The 16,767-nt window shown below is 33.2% G+C and overlaps 2 protein-coding genes across 2 annotated transcripts; both read right to left on the bottom strand.

Moving 5' to 3' along the window:
• Positions 1-1,574: 1,574 nt before the first annotated feature.
• LOC118050669 (NDR1/HIN1-like protein 1) lies at positions 1,575-2,573 on the bottom strand. The gene has a single exon (XM_035061088.2). The coding sequence runs from the start codon at positions 2,348-2,350 to the stop codon at positions 1,721-1,723; it is 630 nt and encodes a 209-aa protein (XP_034916979.1). The 5' UTR covers positions 2,351-2,573; the 3' UTR covers positions 1,575-1,720.
• An 11,636-nt stretch (positions 2,574-14,209) lies between these two features.
• LOC118051124 (uncharacterized) lies at positions 14,210-14,848 on the bottom strand. Its single transcript, XM_035061680.1, has one exon. The coding sequence runs from the start codon at positions 14,846-14,848 to the stop codon at positions 14,210-14,212; it is 639 nt and encodes a 212-aa protein (XP_034917571.1).
• Positions 14,849-16,767: the final 1,919 nt, after the last annotated feature.

The following is a 16,767-nucleotide window of genomic DNA, read 5'->3' as shown; positions in this document are numbered from 1 at the left end:
GGGTTATCAGGCTGCCAGAATACTGATAAACACAAGATTTTATGGCACATGAAAGCTACAGAGAAGATCATCACTTCATAACATACCATCATATCCCTAGCCTTAAGAATGTTCTGGGTGGACTCTATAAGTTGTGATTCATTTAAAAAAAAACAGAAAACAAGAGCCCATTACTTTAAGAATTGGCATAAGAAAGTCCCTTCCTATGACGCCATTATTAATTAGTAGACCGTAAGAGGTGGTGATGGATGACAAGGACCGCCACTAAAGCCATGGAGACTTCCACCCACCCCCCAGGAACGCCTCCTCCACGCTCTAATATCTTTAAAATCTCGCTTATTGTCGACTGGGTTTGTATTACCGTTCGGAACTTCTTCTTATTTTTTTTTAGTTTTTTTGGAAGTATAATTCCAGTTATTTTTTAAATAATTTTTTATATAATTTTTTATATTAAAATATATATTAATGATGCTTTTTTTTTTTTTAAAAAATTATTTTTAATATTAGTATATTAAAATGATTTGAAAAATTAAAAACATATTAATTTAAAATTAATAAAAAATTTTAAATTTTAAATTTTTTTAAAACATAAAAATAAACAAGAATAACATGCATTAGGTAGGGACTAAATTTCTCCATCTTGAAATTAAGGCCTGAACTATTCACAACGACCCTTTATGCACATGTCCATGGTAGGCCACTCCATAGAAAAATCGTTTCACGACTTCGTCCCATTCATCAGCTATTGTGGTGTGGTGTATTTTATTTCTCCACCGATTTGGTTGTTGGTCAAGATGAATGCTAGCTTATAACTATTCTAATAATCAAACGGCATTTATTTATTTATTTATTTTTAATTTTCCTCCTTATTGAATTTTTCCATTTGCAAATGATCTCCTCACATGATAGATTTTACCATAAGTAAAACAATTCACATAATAGTCTAAAGTCGCTCAAAAACACAAATCAGAGTAACATGCAAACTCATAGTCACAAGTGCATTCGCTCTACCAAATTAATGCAACAGTTCCTTCGCAACACAGCCCAGCTAACATAGCAACTTCCGCGCAGCCGTGAAACAGAAGAAGAATCGTTTGTATCTTAAAATCCAGATCAAAGGTATCTCTAAAGCAAATCATAAGAATTAGAAAAAGAAGATACGTATATGGAAGAATCACTTATGGTTGACGAAATATTCCCTTTTCATAACTTTAAATATCCTACTGAAAAAAGAAGAAGAAGAAGAAGAGAGAGAGTGAACAACAAGCAAGCACCAATAAAAGCAAAATTGCGTTTAAAAAAAAAAAAAACGATGGACAATGACTCGACAACCTCCACTAGACACTCAATTGTTTATCTTCATATCAACACACAATTATTGATCTCGCATTTAATGGCTAACTATACGAAAGAAAAAATAAAAATTGAAACCACACAACTTGCACACTAGAAATCGTAACTTTGCTATTTGCTTCAATATTTCATGATTTTCCTTCAATTTATTCACTTTAGCAAAATGTACACTTCCAATTTCGAAGTGTTTCATATGGATCCCTTCGTGTGTATATATAATCTATAAAACAGAGACAACGCCATCATCAATTCCATATAAAATAACAATACATCAAATTAAACTAAAAATATTAAAGAGTGCCCAAAAAAGAAAATAGTAACTTAACGGCGTTATAGCGTTTTACCATCTTGAAGCTGTATCATCCCTTCAAAGGCTCACACTGCATCTCGTTACCAGCTGATACTTAATGGCGTTCTCACCGACAATGATTCCACTAGTTCTGCTACCAAACTGAATATAAGCAGGACACTGAACATTCAAATGATATTTCGCAGAAATAAAGGTTCCAACTTTGAATCGGACACGACCATCAATCTTGATCATCAGCATCACAGTTCCTGTAGCTTGGTCTTGACTTAATGCGACTGAATTGTACGGAGATACAGGCACGGCGCTGCCGTAGACAAAAGGGGACCAAACATCAATTTCGTTGTGCCCTTGGTAAGAAGTAGGTATGGCAGTACGTAGAGTTATTTGTTGGTTACGGTATGTGGCATAAACATCGAGTTTATCATAGTAGATCCCGACTTTGTCATTGGGGTTGCGAGAGGATAAGGTGACTTGGAAATTGGAAGTGAGAAGATTTGGAGATGAAACGTTGAAGGCGTAAACTGTAGCATCTTGGAGGATGAATTTTGGTTTTGAAGGACGGAGGATGGCCCAAACTAAGAGAATTATGATGAGGACTATGAGGAGGAAGATTAGGATTCCGGCGAAGATTCGACGGAAGATTTTTCGGCGTCTGTCGCCGTGGCTGCCGCAGTCTTTGGATGACATGGTGGTGGTGTTGGTGGTGAAGTGAAGAGGAAAAGAGGAGCTATGTGAGGTAGAGTTTCTGAGGGAAGTGTGGAGTTAATAACAAGAGAGGTAGAGGTAGAGAGGTTGGGTTCTTTGCTTTGTGTGGGGGTGCATTGACGGTGCCGTGCAATAAACGCGTTGTGTTCGGGTTTATATTAAGATCTTGCAAGAAGTGGTGGTTAGTGCTTTTATTTTTTTCGAGTTTGTGTAGTGGTGGTGGGACTTGGGAGGTCTTCGGTTAGTGTTTGATGTAATTAATGAGATTAATTTGTTTACTCGAAGTGTAGGAAAAAAAAAACTTAGTATAAGGTTTGTATTTGTAATTACCATTGTAACCCAAGATATTTTTGAGAACTTTTGGTATATAATTATTATATTATCATTATTATACTATATACTAAAATATGTGGGTTTTTTTCATTATAATAATTCACTGGAAAAACTTTATTTTGATCTTATTTGTATAAGTAATTTTTATTTTATTTTAATTTTTTAATCAATGTTTTTTTTTTATTTAATATTAGATTTGTTATTTATTGGGTTATTTTACTCTTATGACAATGATCGCAGGTTTGGTGGGTTAACTCAATTGGTTCGAGTTTTTTTTAATTTCATCCTTTCATATTGATTTAAGTGGAAATTAGGCTTCATGATTTATATTGTTTACTTTCTATAAGATTATTTCGGCTTCATGATCTAGAAATTGTGCTTAACAAGTTAATTTGAGTTTTTTTTAATTGATTTTTTTATATAATTTTATAATTAGTTGGAAATTTATCTTTATAATCTGTTTTGATTTTTTTTATATGGTGATATCTTAATCTCGTGATCATGGGTGTGGGTTTTGGCATTTTAACCATAGTTAAATCAAATTATTGTTTTTTAAAAGGTTATCTTGGTTTCATGATTTAAGTTATGAGTTCTTTAACATCTCGGTCTCATGATCCGAGTTATGGGTCTTTTAACATTGAATTTGTTTTTTTATTGGGTTGTCCATGTCTTGTGATATAGGTTGCGGGGTTAGGCCCTTTTTTTTTTTTAATTGAGTTTTGGTTTTAATTTTATTCATTAATTGAGAATTAAGTTTCATAATTTATTTTGATATTTTTTAGGATTATTATAGTTTCATAACCCAGGTCACGAACTTGACATGTCAACTCGGGTTAATCCAAGTTAATCTAATATGTTATTATTTCAATATTAAAAAAACAAGATGTCATCTTGAATTTTTTTAGTAAAACCATGTTTTTATAGGTTATCTGTATTACTTTTGAACCTATAAAAATCAATCGAGTCACATCGAATTAGTCCCTATACGATTTAATTATTTTTTTTCACTTGGAAAAATTAAAATATTAACAATATTTAAATATTTTTATAATATTAATAAAAAAATGACTTGATCTCAATTCTAACACGGATTAATAATAAGGTGAGTGGTATAAATTCTTTAAATTTTGCTCATAAAATTGATATGTACATAAAAATGATTGTGTGTGTGTTTATTTTTTGAGTGCAAGTCATTGTGTTAGAATATTTCACGTTTTCTATTATTTATGCTGCCTGAAAAACTTGACAAGCACGTCCATGGATGTATAGTCAACTAGAACTGAAAATTGGATTAAATATCTATTTCATCTAGTTAGTCACTGTGTGCGATGAGACTCCGACATCAATCTGTCTTGTAGATGGAGAAAATAGAATAGTTATAGCAAAATAATTACTATGCTGTCTTGATTATCCTCTCCTTTTCAAGTTATATTTATTGGCTACCGATTTTAATCTTTTAGGAAAATCCATCTATGTATTTTCGGGATAAATGTGTCCCAAATGATTAATTAATTAATATGCCTCATGTTCAATTTGTGTTTGAGTGTAATAACATAAATAATTGGTGTTAATCTTATGGCCTGCATTTTCTAAAAGTTAGGCCAATAATGCAAAAAGATGCAAAGATCCCATTACCATCAAAGAAATTTAATATTATAGTAGTTTTTATTTTTTAAAATATGTTTTATTTAAAAATATATAATATATTTTTTTTATTTTTTTAAATTTATTTTTTATATTAACATATTAAAACCATTTATAATCATCAAAAAGTTAATTTAATGCTAAAAAAATCATTTTTTTCTATAACATTATTTAAAAAAAAAAAGAACAAATAAACATGCTATTGGCCAGCATTCCTTTGCAACAAAGGGAAGTTGCCTTTTTGTCAATCAAACTTAGGAAGACAAAAAGGCAACAAAAGAGAGATAAAGATACCCAATACACAAATGAAATCTCAACCGTTGGATTTCCATTCTTTCGTGATGGTGACTCCATTTACTATTTGCTCTTACCATTGCTCGTGTATGGTTCAATCGATCGTCCTTTTCATCACCGATCAGTGCCCAGAGGGACCCAAAATGGACACGTATCAAGGATATACTTAGGGCCCAGCTACCAATAACGAAGAAGTTGCCCATCTCATCCTACCGACTTTTTTTTTTTTGGGTTCTAGAATATACTTTATGGCTACCGGCCAAAGCCTAACGTGATTGCAAGGGAAAAGAATCGATTAATTATTAATAAATTAAGGTTTTATGGAAATAAATGCATTTGGACTCCAAATTGTGCTTGAAAGTTCACCCTTTATTTTTTCTTCTTCTATTCACGGCTTAAAAGCTCATAACCCTTTTTTTTTTTTTTTTTCTTTTTTTATGAGATTAAAAGTTCATAACCTTTCTCAACAGTTTCTTTTGCATAGAAGTATTTTGCCCCCTTTCCCCTGAAGAAGTCGTCGGAACCTTCCCTAGAATGGCTTTTATTTGAAATTATCATTTTAAAGAGAGTGCTGCTAGCCACCGCAATTAGAAATTTAAAAGGCTTTTAGAATTGTTTACTGATATACAAGACGTCTAAAAGTGGTGGTTAAAGCTGGAGAAAAAGTACTCCCACCTCCCACCAATACATGCAAAAGGCACATTGAGTTTTACCCTCTCTCTCTCTCTCTCTCTCTCTCTCTTTTTTATGAATTATTATAAATTTATAGTTTTGTTGTTGGCTGTATATAATCTATGGATAGCTAGAAGCAAAGACCAATAATAAGCGGTGGCTAAGATATTAAAATGGACGTGGACCAGGAATATGTTTTTTTATATGGTTTTTAATTCAATTCTCTCAACCCACTAATACTGATGATCACGAATTGCAAAGTATAAGTCATGTTTTACAAGTTTTTTTTTAGAGTGTAGGGATCTTGTTTGAGGTTCACAAGTCGATTCGAGATATTGTATATTTAAAAAATTAAAAAACAAATCATAATTAAAAAAATTTCTGCACTTTAACTTACAATTGAAATCTGACCATATATCTATCCAGTTTCCTGCTCCCTAAGAAATTTTGGGTAATTACCTGCCTTCAAATTAAAAGATATGTGTTATTATCAAAAAAACAAAAAATTCAGAAAACGGTCATAACGTCTACAAGTGTGCATTTGTTATTGGTGTGAGTTTTTCCAAAGACGTAAAGGAAAACGAAAGAAGCTTGAATTAAGATGCCTTTCCATGTGCTTGCACAAATTCTATTAATTTTAAACCGTGGAAACAAACTCGATATCCTTCTGTCTTTTTTTTTTCTTCTTCTTCTTCTTCTTTTGGTACAAAATTTAGCTTGTGTTCGGTAATATATATCAAAATGTAAGAATTTAATTCATGCTAAAAAGTAAAATTATTAACTTGTTGATCGGCAGTGATTGCAATTTTATCTGGGTCAGTTTGCGCGCACTTTTATTAATTTTATGGACTCTAAAATTAATGATCATATAAGCTTTCAATGGCTCTGAGATGATTGATACTCATGATTATAGGGAAATAAACCCAAAATCTAACAATTGAACTACTCCTCGTGGTTCATTAATTGCAATTCTTTAATTTGTTTTGTTATGTTCCAATTATCAGTATCAATTTTCATATTGCTATCATTATTAATTACAAATTACATTTTGGAATCAAGGCAAAATGATCTGGTTGGTGAAGTTGGAGCACCTAAATAACAATAAACTCAACGATTTAAAGTGGGACTATCATAATGGAAAGAGAGAAAAACTCGTACTATATATACTTCTTTCTCAATGCCTAATGTAAGTATGATTTGTTGACGTCCCACCTAACACTATATTCCAAAACACGTACCTAGATATATCCCTTTCTCAATTTCTTTATATTTAGGGTGCGTGATGATTTTTGTGGTTTAAAAAAAGGATATAAACTATAGATTATTCATTACTAACATTTTAAAATAGAGTTTCTTCTTAAAATTTAGACAAAACTATAGAATATATAACCAAATATTTTAAAATCATGGCTAAAACAAAATATAATTTCAACTAAAACTCATCGAACTACCGAACAAGCCCTTAATAGCAATCTTCAAAACCCTAGATTGCAAGTTGACTATTTTCAAAAAGAACGGCAAACGTTTGTCTAGATCTCACTCAACGTTCAATAATCAGATGCCTGGATAGCTAGGCAGCGCACTCACACTTGTATTCAAAGTCCAAGAAACGTTGCGTGGAAATTTAAAAGAGTACCCATGTGAACCCAAGCCTTCATTTATACTCATTTAGTTATTTTTTCAATTTTCTTGTCGGCTCGCAGGAGCCAAACGTCGACTGGAGAACAGGTTCTCAGAAACTTCTACTACATTAATTACTCCGGTCATCAGATTTTATTAAATCAAGGGTCTAAATTATTATTATTATATATTGACTAATCATTACAGTCTGGGAAACAAAATTAAAATAACCATGGCTTGACTGACTCAAAAACTTACCAATTTCTTTAATTTAAACAAGTCTAATCTATCAAAGAAAATTTAATTAGTGTGGCTGCCTATTAGGAAATACAAGATAAGGACAGCTCAAGTAAATGCCACGTGAAACGTTGCCATGGAAAAAAAACACCTTGCTATGACATTTTGGTTAAACTAATTATCATCTCTCTCCTTATTAAATTTTTTTTTTTTTTTAGTAATGTTAAGAGATATAATTCAACTAGTTAGATCCTAGATTTATTCTATACAGGTCACTAGTTTGAGTCCTCTAAATTTCGGCATCACTAAAGACTTATATAGTCGTTAACTTCAGGGCCTGTGAGATTAATCGAGGTACCCTCAAATTAGCTTGGACATCCACATTAATAAAAAAAAAAACTTTTTTTGGGTTGTATTTAACAGGGAAAAAAAAAAAAAGAACACAAACAATATTCTATATTGTATATATACAAAGATATAAACTAATATAAGAAATCCATAATTAGCCACCTGTCATAAAACTTAAGTCTTTTGAAAAGAACTCCAAATTTATACGGTATTAAAGCCTCAATGAGGCATAACTTTTCATCAAAGATCTTGAAATATTCCAAGCCACACTGACTAACTTCAAAAAATGGATTGTAAATGAGAAGTATCACTAGACATATATCCCATATTAAATAAATAAAAAATATAATTAGTATAAAAAAAATGATAATGAAACCACCTACTATATATATATATAATCTAACTATTAAATTCTAAAATTCAACGAGTCATTAATTTATCTAGCATCATAGATCAAGTTGATCAGATATATTTTACATTTTTAATATTACATGGTTGGTGCATCCAATGACACATGTATATTTATTTTTTCCTTTGAACGAATTGACTAACCAACTAATTAGATTTATGACTACCCAACACATATCAGACTCACTCTGGCAGTCATTAGATCGAGCACTTACTGAATTTCTCATATATATATATATATATATATATATATATTCTGTTAAAATATAATTAATCGTTGAACATATTTCCTAATCGTATCATAATTATTGTATCGGCTGGGAGAGGGTTGAATTATAATACCTCGGGCTCGAACCAGAGCAAGGTAGCCATAAAATTGCATTAAGAAAGAAAGAAAGAAACAGGCACACGGCATGTGGTACACCATGATTGACTCCACAAGTCACGTGAGTGGGGAACAGGAGCAAAAGAGAAAAATGATGGAAACTGACTCGGGGATGTAAAAAAAAAGGGACTTGAATGAAGAAAGTTTCAGAAAGTAAGAATTATAGCTGGACTTTTTAACTTCACAAAATTACTGTGAATTAGAGAGTTTATTTTTGCATATTAAACACGTTTTTTTTAAATAATTTTTTTTATTATTTTTTCTTTACTTCAAAATATTTTTTTTGTGTTTTCAAATTATTTTTGATTTGCTAATGTTAAAAATATATTTTAAAAAATAAAAATAAATTTTAATATATTTTCAAATAAAAATTACATTATGAAAAACAACCGCTCACAATATTAAACGAATTTTTAGTTATAATGCCTAACATCAACAAACTTCAATTCCTCATTTTGAACTATTAGATTTGAAATTAATAAGTTTTTTTTCTTTATTTTTATACAAATCTGATAATTTAATAATCATTAACATTTTGAATCATAAGAGAATCATCATTTGAGTACTACCATGTACATGGGAGCTGCAAAGAGGATAGCCCGAATTCTGTGTACTAATTCTGAACAAAAAGAAAGACATAAAGAGAAGAGAGAAGCCAAAGGATATCCCTCTCCATATACGTACGTTTGGTAGCTTCATTCCAGTGCTGATTAGAATATCCTCTCCGAGGAAGGAAGGAAGGAAGAGAGAGGCTTCTCGTCTTCTACTTTTCCATGTTGCAGCTCTGACATTTAGGCTGATTCCGATCCCCATGTTGTTGTACTTCCGAAGTCCCTACATCGGATCTGCTTCGAACCTCTCAAATCCCCATCTTTTTATGTTTCGAACCTGAATTTCAGAACTCTTTCTTCGACGGCAGACGTCACAATGTGATTTGTGCGTGGTGAGCACGCTCTGACTTCGTTTCTAGGTTTAGATCGAGAATAAAGTGTCAGCATGGCAACCTGGCTCGTGGAAGAGACAAAACCTAAAAGTCAGGGTTGATCAGGAATAAAGGGCATCGGTGAGAACACTTGATTGGTAGGGAATTCTCATGGCAGATAACTCCAAACTGAAAAGGATGGGAAAAAAATATATGGAATATAAAAGAAGGTTTTCTTGGAATCCTAAATTATCTCTATCTTTCCGAGCCAATCAATTTCGTGACTTGTTTTTGACAGTTCTTTTTTCTTCTTCTTAATGATCAGTTTGATTTTATAGTCTTTTCCCTGCATAATCTTGATTTTAACAATAAATAAAAAAAAAAACACGTTACAAGAAAGTAGACATATTATAAAACCACTTGGATGTTTTTCGTCGCTATAATTATAAAATTCAAGAGAACGAAAGGTTGGAAAGATAGAACTTCACATCAGAGGAGATGACTGCAAAGCAACGTCAGAATATGAGGAGTTGAAAAGAGGTCATTATAATGCTCTGTAATGATTCCGCTCTACATTTAACGAAACAATAATTGAAATCTCCACCGACCATTTGCCTCGACATTCAAACAATTGACACTATTATGGTTTTTTTGCATGTAAGAAACAAATGGAAAGTAGAGAGGACTGGATGATAAGGATAATTTTGATCTCCTCAATCCCCTCTCTCACCTCTTATTTCATGTCCAAAGACTCCAATAATTCCCATATGATGTATGAATCACAGGGGAGTTTCAGTTTGCCATCAGAAGATAGAAACTAATCTGCTAATTCGGACTCTAATTCGCATCCAAATCCATTTGGAAGTTTCCTACCAAACATTCATCATGACACGAACAATATTCCAAGACATGAGATCGATAGAACGCCATCCTCTCTCTCTCTCTCTCTCTCTCTACAAATACAGCCACCAGGGTCTTAATCATGCCTTACTGGGGCAATATAATGTGGCCCCGTTCTTGTGATGGGTATCTTATCATGTTCATAGAAGACGCTTCAGGACCATTTCCTTAGGAACCACAGCTTTAAAAAATAAGTTAAAAGCCAGATCATTTAGGTTAGGCAAACCTATGACAGAGAAGGTTCCTCCCCACTTGTCGAATAGACCATAGTGGAGTAAATGTCTTATTATAATTAATATATAAAACAATTAAAGAACGTGAACTCGAAGCAATAAAGGCAAGGGAAACAGTGATTTGAACAATGTTTACCATGTTACTGATGTGAATTTAATCAGCGCATGTTCAAGTTCTACCCCAGCGGCATCCTTGGAGGTTGCGAAAGGAGGAGGTTCACCTGGTATTGAAAAAAAAACAGGTAACAAAAGAAGATCACTGGAATAATTAGAAGAGCATATATAGACTGAATTTTGATGAAGCTTACAGTTCTTCGATCCATGTGAGCTGCTATGAGCAACGCCTACATCCTGTATGAGAACTGAAAAATGAAAAACCTTTCTCAAGAATCTGCTTATGCTAGGGTGCCACTAGCAATCAAACTTCCACTTCCATAACTATGCAAAGACCTCTCTATCTCTCATGCCCTCGGACGGAGCTCAAAAGTTCCCTGTAACAGCACACAATCTGATATAATTAAGTGCAGCAATGCTGAGGTAAGAATGAGCAAGAGGTCTCCCAATCAGCTAGCAAGACCGATGGACCAGATACATAGCACTAACCAACACGTAGACTAGATGAAATTCCCACTATGATCCAAATAATAATATGACATAAAAACAACAACATGATCCATATACAACAGCTTTGTCCCTCAAGTTCTGTAGTATCAATTGAATATGCAGATGAATTGCCTGTGCACATATTTATCACAAAAATAAAGTGATCCTTAAAACAATAGCAATGTACCAAGATTTCAAGGTGCCTCATCAACCACCTGAATAGATGGCGCAATCGCGTTGATATTAATATTTGTAGCTCATCTCAGATCTCCACTCTAGAAAATGTCCTAGGCCATCTGGCTGTTGTGCTCAACAGATTAATTTTCAGTTCTTATATTACAGATGGCTGGTTGATTCCGGGATGGAATAATTACTGTAGAAAGGATGTTTAAAGACATTCCACTTCATATCAGGGCTATAAAAAAAAAAGAACTTGGCATTACAGTCACCAGGCAATCGCAAGATTAGAAGCGAATCTTCTACAGCAGCAGGCAAGGGTTGACAAAGCTTCAGATCCCTGCGATCTTCAAATACAGCAATCAGAAATCCCACATATATGCACACCAATCAAGATTTATGAAATGCATTCACTACAATTTTAGTTAATCTGAATATGGGTAAAATGAAAAGTGAAATGCTGGAACAAATACCAAAACGAGAGTTGAAAAAATACATGGAATCTTGCAAGCTAAAGCCATTTCTACTTTCCAATGCAGCACTGTGCCCGAAGCTTGTTCATGTGGACAAACTAGCATGCGCATCAGATGTGAGCTTCTGATAAGGACATATCAAGAAACCTGACATGCATCTTCTAGTAAGAAAATATAAAACAACAAAGGTGAATTTGGCATTTTGCCAACACACTGAATTCCATAACATCAAAACCCTTGTAGAATCTTAAACTGATCTAAAATTATTCAACCATGAGGCACAAATACATCCATTTTGACTGCATCACAGTATCGTCATATCATAGCCTACCTAAATTTATAATATTAAAACAAAAACAGGATCAGTAACAGCAAGAAAAATGTGGTGAAAAACCTATAATACAGACATGTTTTGGTTTCACAAGCAATAATTAAGAACTAGCAATATGAAGTGTAAAGTCTACTTATTCAGAGAACTCATTTCAGAAAGCGGGGCACCAGTTCTTTCATACATCAAACAAGCTGAAATGGAAGAAATCTAAAATATCAATGAAACAGCAATCGTATAGCTTGTACAGACATCATTTCAGAAAGCTTATACACAGTTCAAAAACCTACATAAGAATAAACAGGAGATACAAAAATGCTAGTCGAATTAAGAACTAAGAAATATATATGATTTTGAAAGATGTAGTTCCATATGCTAACTTCACCCTGATTGTTTGATTGGTATATTATGCATGAATGTTCAAATAATTGAGTTCCAAGCAATAAATTAGGCACTTCCTCAAATCTCAACTCAAGCATATTCCGATACACTAAAGAGAGCAGGCATGCCTTTCAAAACGCTTTAAAAAAAAAAACACCTAGAAAACTAGCATTAATTTACACTTGACATAAGAACATGCATTTCCTCCAAACCTCAAAAAACTCTCTGACCAGAAAACTAGCATGTATGTTTTAAAAAACTCTATTTACCACTTGACATTAACAAAAGTTTTACAGAAAAATTCGTAGCCTGATTGAAACACTCCACTTGCTAGCGTATAAATCACGTACAGATGTATAAAATCTAGAAAAACAAAAGAAAAAAACCAAAAATTCTACACAGCAAGATTTTAGTTGTTAAGGATATTCAATCTGGTATTTGGATTCTTAACTGATACGTATGCTTCCCCAATAGCCGTGACGGTAGTAGGCATGGTGGCATTAAAATTGAACACAGAAAAGTCTTCAACGTGAAAAACAGGAAGTTAGGACGCAATGCAAGCAGCATAATTAATTGGAGTGTAAATATAAACATCACCAAGAATATTATTGTTGACAGAATGCCTTGTAAGAAACTTGATGACTTTTGACATCCTTGTTGATGTACTGTAGCATTGATGTAATATGCTGGTGGTGGTGCTCGAGCATAAGGGTAACAACCGGGCGGTTGATAGGCTGGATATGGTCCTGGTGGTGCATATCCCAATGTCGGAGGATAACTCAGTGGTGGAGTATACCCTGCCCCCGGAGACTTAAGTCTTCCTGAAGGAAAAAGGGTGCTTTCAGATGGTTGGCTTTCTCCCTTGTTGTGTTGTTGGGATTCCGAAGCCATAGTACGTCTAATTGATCATCTCTCTTTGAACCCAAGAGAGGTAGTGGGCGGAGATTTTAATTTTTTTCGGATGAAGTAAGGAGAAAACGAGAAAGATTACAGAGAATCATGGGTGGCATAAACGCGTACATTGTGTGTTTTATGTTACGATTAAGCTAACATATTCAAATGGAATTGGTTATCATGTCACATGATACGGGTGCATTTGGCCATATTGAGCTTGGTTTCCTTTCTTTCTTTGGCACTTGAATACAATAAGGTTATACAAATAGTACACAATTCTCAAGCTTCCAAGGAATTGAGAGGAGCATGGCAACAAAAATCAAATCCAAAAGAAGTATGTAAGAAGATGCGCAATCTTGGCTGTTTCCAGCAAAGCTCATGACATTTACGTTTACATATATGGTTCTACGATGAGAACAGATATGTTGTATTGCTTATTGTGTAGTCAAATGCATGGCTGAATAAAAGCTGCTCCTGTTTTTTTATCACTTGCTAAGATTGAAAATAGTAAATAATGGGTATTGGTTAACAAATTTTATGCTTTACTGTGACAAAGTTGAATCATTATGTTAGATACGGCCATAGTTTACGCGTGATATTAGATATGGCCAAGAAAACTTGCACGAGTGATGGAAAAATTCCCCAGAGTTTTTTGCGTAAAAACTATACGAGGATTATAAGTAGGTGTGATTAATTTCCACTTCCAGAATCTGTCGAGAACAGGCCTTCAGGTTACAAAATTTCTTCGCGGCTAGTTTTGGAGACAGGACTAGGTGCATTTGATTCCATATTTCCATGATGTGTGCCCAGCCCTGTAGGTTGTCTGAAATTTTCGTGGCAGCAACGCAACACCAAAACTGCTATAGAAATTGCATTGATTACAGCAGTAGTATTCCTAAAAACAGACAGAACCTCTATACGGAGGAAAAGAAATGAAAAGAACAAGTAAATAAGAACAAGGAATTAAGGAAGTGACAGAAACATCATGATCACTTGAGCAATGGAACCGAGCACGCTCTGGGCTCATCGCCGATCATCATGCCAGCGCCCGGACCGGTTTCAAACACCACGTCCAAGTCAGTGCATTTAGCCTTCAGCCAGTAGACCCAAGACCAAGGCCCTTTCCTATAAGAAGCCTGAAAATTCAACATGAGCCCCAAATGCAAAGTTCCATTATCTCCATCTCTCTTCATCTCCTTCAGAACCCTCTCCTCAACAAAAGGTTGTTCGCCCCCTCCGCACCCTGAGGCATTAAATTTGATCTGCACCAATTTCTGCTTTTTGGGCCCTAAATGAATCGACTCCACTAACGCACACGACAGAGCGTCTTGATGATAATAGTAAACAAAACTTTCAAAACCTTCGACCGAAATCTCAAAATAACTGTGTCGGTTCCCGAACAACAACATGGCATCCCAATTGGCCCCGGATATGGAATTCGACACGTTGAGGTCTGAGACAGAGAAGGAATTGAGTCTGATCACTAGAGGCTGTTTCTGTGTCCGGGGACTGTACTTTGAATTCATCGTAAGTCCTAAGGTGATGATTGATATTCCGGCCACCACGGCAAGCAAGAAAAGAGCAAGCTGGCAAATGCTTCCACAGTCTTGAGACTTCAACGATGCCATTGTTCTTTCTGCGTAAACCATGAGCGTTGATTTATTTCTGTTCCTGAAATAATCTCTATCCTTCCAGGAAAAACCATACTAGAAAGGAATCAAGATTTTAAGAGACGATGCTAAAACAGAAATCTTTATCTACTCCACATATACAATAACATATATAGATAGCATTGTGTTCTTTTCTTTTTTATATATAAAAAAAAAAAAAACTAAGAAATCAACAGAAAACAGAAGGAAATGGAAAAAAAGACGATGATATATAGAAATAATGGATTTAATTCACGTCCCATCCTCTTTCAGAATTTTAACATGACTAAGATCCTATGCCCATATTTTAATTTCTTTCATTTTCATTGATCATATATACACACATAATTCTAATGTAGGAAATACAGTGAAGATTTTAAAGAAAAAAAAAAAAAAAAAAAAACCTTGTAAAGATATTGTTGGATTACGTACCTTATAAGTTCTGTAAACTTGTTTTTTTTTCTCTCTCAAGATTTATGAATTCATAGTACAAAAGTAGTGATGATTGTGTTGCTTCGGATTAAAAGACTATAACCAACAACTTCTAATTGTGAGAAGAAAATAATGTTTATAAATATACTTTGGACGGCATGGGTCACAACGATTTGTAACTGTCTCAAATGTTCTTTTGGAGGGAACGGTTCTCAGTAGGCTTCTTTTTTTTTCCTTTTTTTTATTACTGTTTTACCCTTCTCGTGATTTGTTTTCCTTCATGGTTTTTCAGTTTAAAGTTGTGATTAATTACGATTTTTGAGAATATATTAATAGTTTTTTTTTAAAAAAAAAAATTTAAATATATTATAATAATATTTTTTTAAAAAAAATTATTCACATCAAAACAATCTTAAAATATAAAAAATTAATTTTAATTTATTTTTTCAAACACAATTTAAACATCACTACACACAATTACTAAGTATTTAACCACCTTTTAACTTTGTTGAAGAAAAGTTTAGGAAATTAACATTTAACCCCAGATTGTTTTCGGGAGTTAAATGTTAATCCATCAGTGTAGAGCAACAACAAAAAAAAAAATAATGAAGGCGATGTGGGGATTTTGAAGTTTGTGCTTTTTTTTTTTTTTTTTTTTTAATCAAAATCGGACTATTAGGTTTTGATCGAGTTACCGAGTCACCCGGGTCAATTTTAATTTATTTTAAAAATTAAAATGATATCATTTTAATAAAAAAAATAAAAAGTAAAAAATCAATGGGTTATAATCGAGTTTTTGACTTGGTTTTATTACGTCAACTAGGTTACACCGAGTTTTAACTTTTCCTTTTATTTTTTAAATTTAGTTCCGAGTTGACCCGAGTTTTAAAACTATAAATTCCACCATTACAAATAATTCTTCTATACTTTCCCTCTTTAACCTTCAATTTTTAACTTCAATCTAAATCCAAACTACACGAGGACCATTTGTACCTCTCAAATAAACTTGTGTTGCTCCTTCTTTGGACCAAAACTTCTTCATGTGTTTTTGTTTGCCGTTTCAAGAATCGTAGATGACAAATTAGCATCGATTGTAAGAAATATTATAAATATATTTTTTATTTCTGATTCGGAAATTTTTTTTTCAAACCCCAATATTCACCATTCCAACTAAGAAGGCTTGAAAATCTTGAGAAATAGATTAACTGGTTAGTTTTTAAATTTGATCCTCATTAATAATCATAAGTTCAAGTCTCCTTTGAGTCATTTAAGGTTTACATGATCGTTAATTTTAAAATTCATAAAATTAATCGAGATATTTGTAAGTTGACCTAAACACTCATATTAATTAAAAAAGAAAAGGCTTGAAATCCTCTCCTAGAAAACAATCAATTTCTCAAGTAAGAAAAGGGAAAATCAAACAAATTGTAACAAATTTAATCCAACACTTAATCAATTAAGTGCAT

The sequence above is a fragment of the Populus alba genome, chromosome 16 (genome assembly GCF_005239225.2).
Source record: "Populus alba chromosome 16, ASM523922v2, whole genome shotgun sequence".
NCBI lineage: Eukaryota > Viridiplantae > Streptophyta > Magnoliopsida > Malpighiales > Salicaceae > Populus > Populus alba.
The sequence above is the reverse complement of the archived record's forward strand: the minus strand, read 5'-3'. Positions and strand labels throughout refer to the sequence as shown.